General features: G+C 45.2%; 1 protein-coding gene across 1 annotated transcript in view; it reads right to left on the minus strand.

Moving 5' to 3' along the window:
* mdm1 (Mdm1 nuclear protein) overlaps positions 1-7,119 on the minus strand; it is a 27,257-nt gene extending 20,138 nt beyond the window's left edge. Inside the window, exons 1-6 of the mRNA XM_042314972.1 lie at positions 6,952-7,119; positions 6,108-6,216; positions 3,724-4,025; positions 3,279-3,419; positions 1,946-2,125; positions 187-323 (exon numbers count right to left, since the gene is read on the minus strand). Coding sequence (XP_042170906.1) covers positions 187-323; positions 1,946-2,125; positions 3,279-3,419; positions 3,724-4,025; positions 6,108-6,216; positions 6,952-6,969 — 887 coding nt within the window. The 5' untranslated portion in view covers positions 6,970-7,119. The remainder of the gene's footprint in view (positions 1-186; positions 324-1,945; positions 2,126-3,278; positions 3,420-3,723; positions 4,026-6,107; positions 6,217-6,951) is intronic.
* Between the last annotated feature and the right edge of the window lie 7,103 nt (positions 7,120-14,222).

A 14,222-nucleotide genomic window follows, 5' to 3' on the forward strand; every position in this document is an offset into this window, starting at 1 on the left:
CCTGACCCCTGACCCCTGACTCCAGGTGAAGTTTCCCAAAGGGACAGGTCTAGGATCAGCTCTCCCTCCCCCTAATCCTACCCTTAACGGTTAGTGGGAAGAATGCTACATGAACCCAGGATCAGCGTGTCGAGGTAACTTCACCCTCCAACATACCCTGTAATCACAACTGACCGCTGATCTCACCTGTGGGGAAGATGTGCCTTCTGGGGGCTCTGTGACTTCACTTCCTGGTCCGCCAGCTGCTCCCGAGGCTGTGGAAGTGGAATGTTCTCCTCTGCGATGCTGGACTTTCTCTCTTCCCTCTTCTTCTTCCACTTGCTCTGATGTCATCATCGCGACAGAACAGAACAGAGCCATTCGTAAAACTGACTGACTGGATTGCATCCCAAATGGCACCCTATTCCCTACATAGTGCACTACTTTTGACCAGAGCCCTTATATAGGGAATAGGGTGCCATTTGGGATGCAAACCAACCAGTCAGTCAGTCAGTCAGTCAGAGGAACCTGGGTATAAAACCAGTGGAACCAGTACGGAAATACCACCAAATCTCCTGTACACTCCAGTGGGTGTATCCCGCGCGGCATGTGGAGAACATTATCTAAATAACTGGTTTATTTACTTCCATATTGGACGTTCTAGGTGTTCATTGTATTTCCCTTTCATATTGGACGTTCTAGGTGTTCATTGTATTCCCCTTTCATATTGGACGTTCTAGGTGTTCATTGTATTCCCCTTTCATATTGGACGTTCTAGGTGTTCATTGTATTCCCCTTTCATATTGGACGTTCTAGGTGTTCATTGTATTCCCCTTTCATATTGGACGTTCTAGGTGTTCATTGTATTCCTCTTTCATATTGGACGTTCTAGGTGTTCATTGTATTCCCCTTTCATATTGGACGTTCTAGGTGTTCATTGTATTCCTCTTTCATATTGGACGTTCTAGGTGTTCCTTGTATTCCTCTTTCATATTGGACGATCTAGGTGTTCCTTGTATTCCTCTTTCATATTGGACGATCTAGGTGTTCATTGTATTCCTCTTTCATATTGGAAGTTCTAGGTGTTCCTTGTATTCCTCTTTCATATTGGACGTTCTAGGTGTTCCTTGTATTCCTCTTTCATATTGGACGTTCTAGGTGTTCATTGTATTCCTCTTTCATATTGGACGTTCTAGGTGTTCATTGTATTCCTCTTTCATATTGGACGTTCTAGGTGTTCATTGTATTCCCCTTTCATATTGGACGTTCTAGGTGTTCATTGTATTCCCCTTTCATATTGGACGTTCTAGGTGTTCATTGTATTCCCCTTTCATATTGGACGTTCTAAGTGTTCATTGTATTCCCCTTTCATATTGGACGTTCTAGGTGTTCATTGTATTCCCCTTTCATATTGGACGTTCTAGGTGTTCATTGTATTCCCCTTTCATATTGGACGTTCTAGGTGTTCATTGTATTCCCCTTTCATATTGGACGTTCTAGGTGTTCATTGTATTCCCCTTTCATATTGGACGTTCTAGGTGTTCATTGTATTCCCCTTTCATATTGGACGTTCTAGGTGTTCATTGTATTCCCCTTTCATATTGGACGTTCTAGGTGTTCATTGTATTCCTCCAAGGGGTTTTTGAAATGTCAATAAACAGAGAAAAACCTTGCTAGTCCGTATCCTTATGTATCCTGATCTTCCCAGAAATCAGTGACAAGTAAGTAGGGCTTTCTGCTTCCTTATTGGAATACAAAAGGTGCCGGTGAAGATATTGCCAACGCTGGGAGTATTATATTGTGGCCTAATCTTGGCACCCAGAATCAGATCATGTTTGAGTGCTGGTCTCTGGCCAGCTACGACACGTTCGTAAAAGTCTGTTACATAAGAGGTTGAATAAATCGATTCCCAGATCAAAGATTGAGTTGTAGTGTGGCGTGTGGACTGACTAGAACTCGGAAGTACCTTTGATGTGAAAGGTGAAACGTTCTCTCTCTGAAACAGAGGCACCTGGTCTACATCGCTGCGTAGCCGTGGTCCTCTGGGAGGTGGAGAGGCTTTAAAGTTCCTGCTGTACTCGCTCTCCAACACCACCACCGGGTTAGACTTGAAAGGAGGGATGGAACGGTGGCTGGTGTACAGCATCTGAAGAAGACCATGCAAGGAAATATACTGTAACTGTCATAGTTGATTCATACTCAAATACTCTGCTACCATCTACTGGCTGTTTGACAAAACAGCATCTCTGCTCCACAGCTTGGGTAGATAGTCTACCTCTCAAACGAGTCATTCGTTTTGAAAACCAGACCCTAGGCAACACACTGACTGAGGTCTGGTTTCAATGATGGACTCTTTTGGTATAGAGGAACTACGTCACTTCCTACGTCACGACTTTATCCTCTTGAATAAAATACTAAATAGTAGCTAGCAAGATGGACATCACAGAGGTTATAGTTCGCAAGTAGATACCTACTCAGGTTGTACAACTAAATGCCTTCAACTGAAATGTGTCTTCCTCATTTAACCCCACCCCTCTGAATCAGAGAGGTGCAGGGGGGGGGGCTGCCTTAATCAACATCCACATCTTTGGCACCCGGGGAACAGTGGGTTAACTGCCTTGTTAACCCACCGTTTTAACCTTGTCAGGTTACTGGCCCAACGCTCTAACCACTAGGCTACCTGCCTCCCCAGGAGCTAGTTTACATCAACTACCTCAACTAAAACCACTGCAACGTTTGGTTTTGAATCGCAGCGTTCTGGCATGTCTGCCCCGTGATTTGTTAGGCGAGATCCCAGAACTGCCAAACCCAGGGTTCAGGGTGTAACAACAAGGTGTGAATCATACTTAATAGGTGTGCATTGGGCCCCTCTATGACCAGGAAATGCCCACACATGTCATGTGTGTGACTATCAGGGCTTTGACGTGGATGTTATGGAGGTTTAGGGTTGTATATGTTCAGACAAGACGAGGATATGAGTGGAACATCAGGGCTTTAACGTGGATGTTATGGAGGTTTGGGGTTGTATATGTTCAGACAAGACGAGGATATGAGTGGAACATCAGGGCTTTAACATGGATGTTATGGAGGTTTGGGGTTGTATACGTTCAGACAAGACGAGGATATGAGTGGAACATCAGGGCTTTAACGTGGATGTTATGGAGGTTTGGGGTTGTATACGTTCAGACAAGACGAGACGAGGATATGAGTGGAACATCAGGGCTTTAACGTGGATGTTATGGAGGTTTGGGGTTGTATACGTTCAGACAAGACGAGGGTATGAGTGGAACAACTAACACCTGCTCTGCAGCCAGCAGTGGGGAGGCGTGGCCAGCTACAGGTGTCTTCCACGGAAACTGTTTCCTGTACTCCGAGTTCTGTAGTCCGGTCCTCTGTCCAGACGACTTCAGCCCTGCCTTCCTCCTCAACACATAGTCGGCCTGGAATCACATTTCTCACTTTACTACACAGGTCACTAGTAATAACTCACTGTGCGTCATTGTAAATAAGAATTTGTTTTTAACTGACTTGGTTAAATTAAAAAATTAACTGTCTGCTGCACAGGCCACGGGGCTGCTTAGAAGGCCTGGGTCAAATACGTGTGTCAAACGGTCCTTTCAAATACATGAGCAGTGCTTGATTTAGTTTTCCTGGTACAATGGAGCCAATAGAATAGTCTCAAAAGTGCAAGCTAAATCGAGCACATGCATTTGCATACATGAAATAAATAACAACCATTCTCACCCCATTGAAAGCTTGGTCCTGTTTCCCTACAGTAGCCAGGGGGCTCCGGGTGTGAGTCTGGCCCTGAAGAGTGGTCGGGCCTCGTTGGGGGTCCCCTGGAGGAGGGGGACCCCTAGGGGCCAGAGGGGTGTGGACTCTCTCTGGGGTAGGAGCCAGGGGAGAGGTACCAGGTCTGGGGGTCTCATCCCGTCTCTGTGGGGGCTCTGTGGTGGTGGGGTTCCATTGGAAGGAGCTGGACACCTGGGGCGTGTGGGAGGAGGGCACCTTCCTCTTGGACAGAAACTGAGGCTCTCTACTGATACCTGGTGTAATATGGATAGAAGGAGAGATGATAGTGTCTCTACTGATACCTGGTGTAATATGGATAGAAGGAGAGATGATAGTGTCTCTACTGATACCTGGTGTAATATGGATGACAGAGAGATGATAGTGTCTCTACTGATACCTGGTGTAATATGGATAGAAGGAGAGATGATAGTGTCTCTACTGATACCTGGTGTAATATGGATGAAGGAGAGATGATAGTGTCTCTACTGATACCTGGTGTAATATGGATGACAGAAGGAGAGATGATAGTTTCTCTACTGATACCTGGTGTAATATGGATGACAGAGAGATGATAGTGTCTCTACTGATACCTGGTGTAATATGGATATATGGATGACAGAAGGAGAGATGATAGTGTCTCTACTGATACCTGGTGTAATATGGATGACAGAGAGATGATAGTGTCTCTACTGATACCTGGTGTAATATGGATGACAGAGAGATGATAGTGTCTCTACTGATACCTGGTGTAATATGGATGATAGAGAGATGATAGTGTCTCTACTGATACCTGGTGTAATATGGATGACAGAGAGATGATAGTGTCTCTACTGATACCTGGTGTAATATGGATGACAGAGAGATGATAGTGTCTCTACTGATACCTGGTGTAATATGGATGACAGAGAGATGATAGTGTCTCTACTGATACCTGGTGTAATATGGATGACAGGAGAGATGATAGTGTCTCTACTGATACCTGGTGTAATATGGATGAAAGGAGAGATGATAGTGTCTCTACTGATACCTGGTGTAATATGGATGACAGAGAGATGATAGTGTCTCTACTGATACCTGGTGTAATATGGATGACAGAGAGATGATAGTGTCTCTACTGATACCTGGTGTAATATGGATGATAGAGAGATGATAGTGTCTCTACTGATACCTGGTGTAATATGGATGACAGAGAGATGATAGTGTCTCTACTGATACCTGGTGTAATATGGATGATAGAGAGATGATAGTGTCTCTACTGATACCTGGTGTAATATGGATGATAGAGAGATGATAGTGTCTCTACTGATACCTGGTGTAATATGGATGTCTCTACTGATAGATATGGGAGAGATGATAGTGTCTCTACTGATACCTGGTGTAATATGGATGACAGACAGATGATAGTGTCTCTACTGATACCTGGTGTAATATGGATGATAGAGAGATGATAGTGTCTCTACTGATACCTGGTGTAATATGGATGACAGAGAGATGATAGTGTCTCTACTGATACCTGGTGTAATATGGATGTCAGAAGGAGAGATGATAGTTGGTAGAGCATGGTTCTTACAAAGCCAGGGTTGTGGGTTCTATTCCCACGGAGGACCAGTACGAAAATGTATGCACTCACTATGACAAAACTGTAAATAGTAAAATAAGAATAGTAGAGCTGCGCTCAGTGTTTTAAAGATGAAGATGCACAACAGGAATATGAATGATGTGTGATATGTTAACTTGACATATCATACTGTTACCGGGTCATATAGACCACTTTCTGTTTTTGCAAACATTGCAGCAGGAAGTGCAATACACGCAAGCTCGTGACAGAACACACAAAAACACACCTCTATTTACATGTTGCTTATGAGTGCTTTTCACACTAATTTTGGATTATAACTGGATTTTAAGGCTTGTATGAATGTCCTGCTTAATATAATGCGTCATCATCGGAAATTCGACTGCATTATACTTCTATTTAAAAACACTTGAACTTCAACCAGTAAAATGGCTCTTTGTCTAGCTTTTGCTACATGCTACAGTATGTCAATGAACGTTAACATTCTAGCCAACACCTGCCCCATACAAAATAGTTATTTATCAAAGTTCACATCCAAATATAATCTTAGCGACTGTTCAAGCAAGAATCAAAACATCACTGTAAGCGTATAAGAACCTAAAAAGTTATTTTGTTTTGAAGTAATAAAAACTTAAATTCAGGCTATGTTCAAGGGGTGGCAGATGGCGACCAAGAGTCGCGTGCATCTGTGCGTGACGTCAGTGTGTCGTGTCCTGGAAAAGGGTCTAAATCAATCAATAAATCAATCAATAAATCTTACCCATCTGGTCAGATCGAAGTCCAGCTAAGCGCATCCGTCGCTGAGGAGAGGCGCTTCTGGAGCGGGTAGCGACTCGGTCTTTAAATGTCTTCTTGTACTCACTGATGCCCTGTGCATGTGAGTATCCAAAACATTAGTAAATAGCATAGGAATGAATACATGCCTTACTATATTGTTTAAGTGGGAGATATTTAGCAAATAGCATGCCTTTAAAAGGGCTGTAAGCATCATGCATGCACAAACGTTTGCATGCTTCGTGTTGGTCGGATGTTTCCTAGGAAACCGATTGGCTGCATTGGTTTGAATGAAATCTGTGAACTGAGTTTGCAGCTACAGACATATCTAGCAAATGTACAGCTGTCTAGGTCACAGTTTATAAACCAGACTGTCTTTTATCTAGGCTGATTAATCAAACTAACGCAATAAACCACGTTAAACGAATCCTCTCTTGCCCTTTACAATGTCATGCAGATGATACATGCATCTCTATTTATCAATAGAAACAGGAAATAGCCACTGGCAGCTAGTTTACATTAGCTTATCCGCTTGTATACCATTGTAACGTGTTAGGAAACACTTAGCTAAACCAGGCTAATAACCGACACCTTGGACGTGGGATTTGGTTGTTTCCCCGTCTAGATAACTACACCTGCAATCGTCGAAGATGGGGTTTTATCCGATGTAATCGCAATGCACGATGTTAATAAACTAACATTTTATTTGTGCGAATGAAACAATGTTTCCGTTTTCTTGTATCAGTCGAAACCTCTTCACCTCACTCAGGCGGTGACCCAGATTACTGAATTTCTATACTCGTTCAATTTTAAAAAGTACATTTGTTTACCTTGAAATGTAGTGGCATTTTTCTGTTGGTTAAAATCCTGCAGGTGTTTGGGAGAATTGTGTCTGTGTTTTCCAGCTAGATTGTTATTGTTGTAAAGTTACAAGGTATCTGGACGGTTACAGCAGCGGCTTTGAGTTGCCTTGGCAAAGCGTCGACCTGCGCATGCGTGATCAAACCCGTTGTCATTTAGAGGGGCTGATATCTAGTAGCTGTGTCAGACCTATGCTTAGAGGGGTTGATATCTAGTAGCTGTGTCAGACCTATGCTTAGAGGGGTTGATATCTAGTAGCTGTGTCAGACCTATGCTTAGAGGGGTTGATATCTAGTAGCTGTGTCAGACCTATGCTTAGAGGGGTTGATATCTAGTAGCTGTGTCAGACCTATGCTTAGAGGGGTTGATATCTAGTAGCTGTGTCAGACCTATGCTTAGAGGGGTTGATATCTAGTAGCTGTGTCAGACCTATGCTTAGAGGGGCTGATATCTAGTAGCTGTGTCAGACCTATGCTTAGAGGGGCTGATATCTAGTAGGTCAGACCTGATATCTAGTAGCTGTGTCAGACCTATGCTTAGAGGGGCTGATATCTAGTAGCTGTGTCAGACCTATGCTTAGAGGGGTTGATATCTAGTAGCTGTGTCAGACCTATGCTTAGAGGGGCTGATATCTAGTAGCTGTGTCAGACCTATGCTTAGAGGGGTTGATATCTAGTAGCTGTGTCAGACCTATGCTTAGAGGGGCTGATATCTAGTAGCTGTGTCAGACCTATGCTTAGAGGGGGATATGATATCTAGTAGCTGTGTCAGACCTATGCTTAGAGGGGTTGATATCTAGTAGCTGTGTCAGACCTATGCTTAGAGGGGGGCTGATATCTATCTCAGACCTATGTAGATATCTGTGTCAGACCTATGCTTAGAGGGGTTGATATCTAGTAGCTGTGTCAGACCTATGCTTAGAGGGGCTGATATCTAGTAGCTGTGTCAGACCTATGCTTAGAGGGGCTGATATCTAGTAGCTGTGTCAGACCTATGCTTAGAGGGGTTGATATCTAGTAGCTGTGTCAGACCTATGCTTAGAGGGGCTGATATCTAGTAGCTGTGTCAGACCTATGCTTAGAGGGGTTGATATCTAGTAGCTGTGTCAGACCTATGCTTAGAGGGGTTGATATCTAGTAGCTGTGTCAGACCTATGCTTAGAGGGGTTGATATCTAGTAGCTGTGTCAGACCTATGCTTAGAGGGGTTGATATCTAGTAGCTGTGTCAGACCTATGCTTAGAGGGGCTGATATCTAGTAGCTGTGTCAGACCTATGCTTAGAGGGGCTGATATCTAGTAGCTGTGTCAGACCTATGCTTAGAGGGGCTGATATCTAGTAGCTGTGTCAGACCTATGCTTAGAGGGGTTGATATCTAGTAGCTGTGTCAGACCTATGCTTAGAGGGGTTGATATCTAGTAGCTGTGTCAGACCTATGCTTAGAGGGGCTGATATCTAGTAGCTGTGTCAGACCTATGCTTAGAGGGGTTGATATCTAGTAGCTGTGTCAGACCTATGCTTAGAGGGGTTGATATCTAGTAGCTGTGTGCAGATCCTATGCTTAGAGGGGTTGATATCTAGTAGCTGTGTCAGACCTATGCTTAGAGGGGTTGATATCTAGTAGCTGTGTCAGACCTATGCTTAGAGGGGTTGATATCTAGTAGCTGTGTCAGACCTATGCTTAGAGGGGTTGATATTAGTAGCTGTGTCAGGGCTGATATCTAGTAGCTGTGTCAGACCTATGCTTAGAGGGGCTGATATCTAGTAGCTGTGTCAGACCTATGCTTAGAGGGGTTGATATCTAGTAGCTGTGTGGTCATGTGTCAGACCTATGCTTAGAGGGGTTGATATCTAGTAGCTGTGTCAGACCTATGCTTAGAGGGGTTGATATCTAGTAGCTGTGTCAGACCTATGCTTAGTTGGGGTTGATATCTAGTAGCTGTGTCAGACCTATGCTTAGAGGGGTTGATATCTAGAGGGGCTGATATCTAGTAGCTGTGTCAGACCTATGCTTAGAGGGGCTGATATCTAGTAGCTGTGTCAGACCTATGCTTAGAGGGGTTGTCTAGTAGCTGTGTCAGACCTATGCTTAGAGGGGCTGATATCTAGTAGCTGTGTCAGACCTATGCTTAGAGGGGCTGATATCTAGTAGCTGTGTGGTCATGTGTCAGACCTATGCTTAGAGGGGCTGATATCTAGTAGCTGTGTCAGACCTATGCTTAGAGGGGCTGATATCTAGTAGCTGTGTCAGACCTATGCTTAGAGGGGCTGATATCTAGTAGCTGTGTCAGACCTATGCTTAGAGGGGCTGATATCTAGTAGCTGTGTCAGACCTATGCTTAGAGGGGCTGATATCTAGTAGCTGTGTCAGACCTATGCTTAGAGGGGCTGATATCTAGTAGCTGTGTCAGACCTATGCTTAGAGGGGCTGATATCTAGTAGCTGTGTCAGACCTATGCTTAGAGGGGCTGATATCTAGTAGCTGTGTCAGACCTATGCTTAGAGGGGCTGATATCTAGTAGCTGTGTCAGACCTATGCTTAGAGGGGCTGATATCTAGTAGCTGTGTCAGACCTATGCTTAGAGGGGCTGATATCTAGTAGCTGTGTCAGACCTATGCTTAGAGGGGCTGATATCTAGTAGCTGTGTCAGACCTATGCTTAGAGGGGCTGATATCTAGTAGCTGTGTCAGACCTATGCTTAGAGGGGCTGATATCTAGTAGCTGTGTCAGACTGATGCTTAGAGGGGCTGATATCTAGTAGCTGTGTCAGACTGATGCTTAGAGGGGCTGATATCTAGTAGCTGTGTCAGACCTATGCTTAGAGGGGTTGATATCTAGTAGCTGTGTCAGACCTATGCTTAGAGGGGCTGATATCTAGTAGCTGTGTCAGACTGATGCTTAGAGGGGTTGATATCTAGTAGCTGTGTAGACATGTGTCAGACCTATGCTTAGAGAGGCTTATATCTAGTAGCTGTGTCAGACCTATGCTTAGAGGGGCTGATATCTAGTAGCTGTGTCAGCTGATGCTTAGAGGGGTTGATATCAGACCTGTGTGATATCAGTAGCTGTCAGACCTATGCTTAGAGGGGCTGATATCTAGTAGCTGTGTCAGACCTATGCTTATGCTTAGGGGCTGATATCTAGTAGCTGTGTCAGACCTATGCTTAGAGGGGCTGATATCTAGTAGCTGTGTCAGACTATGCTTATGCTTAGGGGCTGAGTATCTATGCTTAGAGGGGTTGATATCTAGTAGCTGTGTCAGACCTATGCTTAGAGGGGCTGATATCTAGTAGCTGTGTCAGACCTATGCTTATGCTTAGGGGCTGATATCTAGTAGCTGTAGCTGTGTCAGACCTATGCTTAGAGGGGCTGATATCTAGTAGCTGTGTCAGACCTATGCTAGAGGGGCTGATATCTATGCTCAGACCTAGCTTAGGGGCTGATATCTAGTAGCTGTGTCGACATGTGTCAGACCTATGCTTAGAGGGGCTGATATCTAGTAGCTGTGTCAGACTGATGCTTAGAGGGGTTGATATCTAGTAGTAGATCATGTGTCAGACCTATGCTTAGAGGGGCTGATATCTAGTAGCTGTGTCAGACCTATGCTTAGAGGGGTTGATATCTAGTAGCTGTGTCAGACCTATGCTTAGAGGGGCTGATATCTAGTAGCTGTGTCAGACCTATGCTTAGAGGGGCTGATATCTAGTAGCTGTGTCAGACCTATGCTTAGAGGGGCTGATATCTAGTAGCTGTGTCAGACCTATGCTTAGAGGGGCTGATATCTAGTAGCTGTGTCAGACCTATGCTTAGAGGGGCTGATATCTAGTAGCTGTGTCAGACCTATGCTTAGAGGGGTTGATATCTAGTAGCTGTGTAGACATGTCAGACCTATGCTTTTAGGTAGCACATATAGTGCTTTTACACTATATGATATGACTATTAGATGTTCAATGTTTCCTTTGAAAATAAATTATTTGATAAGTTATAGTTTCACCATATTCACCATAAACAACAGTCCAGTTCACATGTAAAAAATAAAATGCATCATTTAACTAGGCAAGTCACTTAACAACACAGAGAGAGAGAGGTAGCCTACACTGTCTTCAGCCTCATGAGAGAGAGAGGTAGCCTACACTGTCTTCAGCCTCATGAGAGAGAGAGGTAGCCTACACTGTCTTCAGCCTCATGAGAGGGGAGAGAGGTAGCCTACACTGTCTTCAGCCTCATGAGAGAGGGCCTGACATCTAGAGCTTCAGATGCTTAGGGGCCTACACTGTCTTCAGCCTCATGCTTAGAGAGAGAGAGGTAGCCTACACTGTCTTCAGCCTCATGTCAGAGAGAGAGAGGTAGCCTACACTGTCTTCAGCCTCATAGAGAGAGAGAGAGGTAGCCTACACTGTCTTCAGCCTAATAATATATCTAGACAGAGAGCTTAGAGGTAGCCTACACTGTCTTCAGCCTCATGAGAGAGAGAGATCTAGAGGTCAGCCTACACTGTCTTCAGCCTAATAGACAGATCAGAGAGAGAGGTAGCCTACACTGTCTTCAGCCTAATAATAGACAGAGAGAGAGGTAGCCTAGACTGTCTTCAGCCTCATGTAGCCTACACTGTCTTCAGCCTCATGAGAGAGAGAGGTAGCCTACACTGTCTTCAGCCTCATGAGAGATATCTAGAGAGGTAGCCTACACTGTCTTCAGCCTCAGGTAGCCTACACTGTCTTCAGCCTCATGCTTAGAGGGGAGAGAGAGAGGTAGCCTACACTGTCTTCAGCCTCATGAGAGAGAGAGAGGTAGCCTACACTGTCTTCAGCCTCATCAGACTATGCTTAGAGGGGTTGAGAGAGAGAGAGGTAGCCTACACTGTCTTCAGCCTCATGAGAGAGAGAGAGAGGTAGCCTACACTGTCTTCAGCCTCATAGCCTAGACTGTCTTCAGCCTCATGAGAGAGAGAGGTAGCCTACACTGTCTTCAGCCTCATACACTGTCTTCAGCCTAATGACTCTAGAGAGGTAGCCTCAGAGAGAGAGAGAGAGGGTAGCCTGACACTGTCTTCAGCCTATGCTTAGAGGGGCTGATATCTAGTAGCAGTGAGAGAGAGGTAGCCTACACTGTCTTCAGCCTCAGAGAGAGAGAGAGGTAGCCTACACTGTCTTCAGCCTAATAGTCAGAGAGACAGAGAGAGAGAGAGCCTACACTGTCTTCAGCCTGATATCTAGAGCAGAGACTGAGCCTCATGAGAGAGAGAGGGGCTAGCCTACACTGTCTTCAGCCTTCAGCCTACACTGTCTTAGAGAGAGAGAGGTAGCCTACACTGTCTTCAGCCTCTGAATAAGGTAGACAGTCTTCAGCCTCAGAGAGAGAGAGGTAGCCTACACTGTCTTCAGCCTCATGAGAGAGAGAGAGGTAGCCTACACTGTCTTCAGCCTCATCTAGTAGAGAGAGAGAGCTTAGAGCCTACACTGTCTTCAGCCTCATGAGAGGGGCTGAGTAGCTGTGTCAGCCTACACTGTCTTCAGCCTCATGAGAGAGAGCTTAGAGAGGTAGCCTACACTGTCTTCAGCCTCATGAGAGAGAGAGGTAGCCTACACTGTCTTCAGCCTATAATAGAGAGAGGCTGATATCCTACACTGTCTTCAGCCTCATGCTTAGAGGGGTAGACACTGTCTTCAGCCTCATGAGAGAGAGGTAGCCTACACTGTCTTCAGCCTGTGTGTCTTAATAGACAGAGAGAGTCAGAGGTAGCCTACACTGTCTTCAGCCTCATAATAGACAGAGAGAGAGAGGTAGCCTACACTGTCTTCAGCCTCATAAGTAGCTGTGTCAGAGAGAGAGAGAGGTAGCCTACACTGTCTTCAGACTAATAATATGACTTAGAGAGAGCTGTGTCAGACCTATGCTTAGAGAGAGGTAGCCTACACTGTCTTCAGCCTAATAGACAGACTATGCTTAGAGAGAGAGGTAGCCTACACTGTCTTAGACAGTTGATATCTAGTAGCTGTGTCAGCCTCACACTGTCTTCAGCCTAATAATAGACTGTGTCAGAGAGAGAGAGGTAGCCTACACTGTCTTCAGCCTAATAATAGACAGAGAGAGAGAGGTAGCCTACACTGTCTTCAGCCTAGACAGAGGGAGATAGTACACTGTCTTCAGCCTCATAAGACAGAGAGGAGAGGTAGCCTACACTGTCTTCAGCCTAATAGACAGAGAGAGAGAGAGGTAGCCTACACTGTCTTCAGCTAATAATAATAGAGAGAGAGAGGTAGCCTACACTGTCTTTTAGGTAGCCTATAGTGTTTAGCCTATATGATAGACTATTAGAGAAGAGGTAGCCTACACTGTCTTCAGCCTACACTGTCTTCAATAGACAGCCTCAGAGAGAGAGAGGTAGCCTACACTGTCTTCAGCCTCATAGAGAGAGAGAGAGGTAGCCTACACTGTCTTCAGCCTCATGAGAGAGAGAGGTAGCCTACACTGTCTTCAGCCTCATGAGAGAGAGAGAGGTAGCCTACACTGTCTTCAGCCTCATGAGAGAGAGAGGTAGCCTACACTGTCTTCAGCCTCAGCCTACACTGTCTTCAGCCTCATGAGAGAGAGAGGTAGCCTACACTGTCTTCAGCCTCAGAGAGAGAGAGGTAGCCTACACTGTCTTCAGCCTCATGAGAGAGAGAGGTAGCCTACACTGTCTTCAGCCTCATAGAGAGAGAGAGAGAGAGAGGTAGCCTACACTGTCTTCAGCCTCATGAGAGAGAGAGGTAGCCTACACTGTCTTCAGCCTCATGAGAGAGAGAGAGCCTACACTGTCTTCAGCCTCATCTAGCCTACACTGTCTTCAGCCTTCAGCCTCAGAGAGAGAGAGGTAGCCTACACTGTCTTCAGCCTCATGAGAGAGGTAGCCTACACTGTCTTCAGCCTCATGAGAGAGAGATAGCCTACACTGTCTTCAGCCTCATAGAGAGAGAGAGAGAGAGGTAGCCTACACTGTCTTCAGCCTCATAGACAGAGAGAGAGAGAGAGTAGCCTACACTGTCTTCAGCCTCATAGACAGAGAGAGAGAGAGGTAGCCTACACTGTCTTCTAGCCTACACTGTCTTCAGCCAGCCTCATAATAGACAGAGAGAGAGAGGTAGCCTACACTGTCTTCAGCCTCATAATAGACAGAGAGAGAGAGAGGTAGCCTACACTGTCTTCAGCCTCATAATAGACAGAGAGAGAGAGGTAGCCTACACTGTCTTCAGCCTAAT

Source organism: Oncorhynchus tshawytscha, unplaced genomic scaffold (genome assembly GCF_018296145.1).
Source record: "Oncorhynchus tshawytscha isolate Ot180627B unplaced genomic scaffold, Otsh_v2.0 Un_contig_648_pilon_pilon, whole genome shotgun sequence".
Classification (NCBI taxonomy): Eukaryota; Metazoa; Chordata; class Actinopteri; order Salmoniformes; family Salmonidae; genus Oncorhynchus; species Oncorhynchus tshawytscha.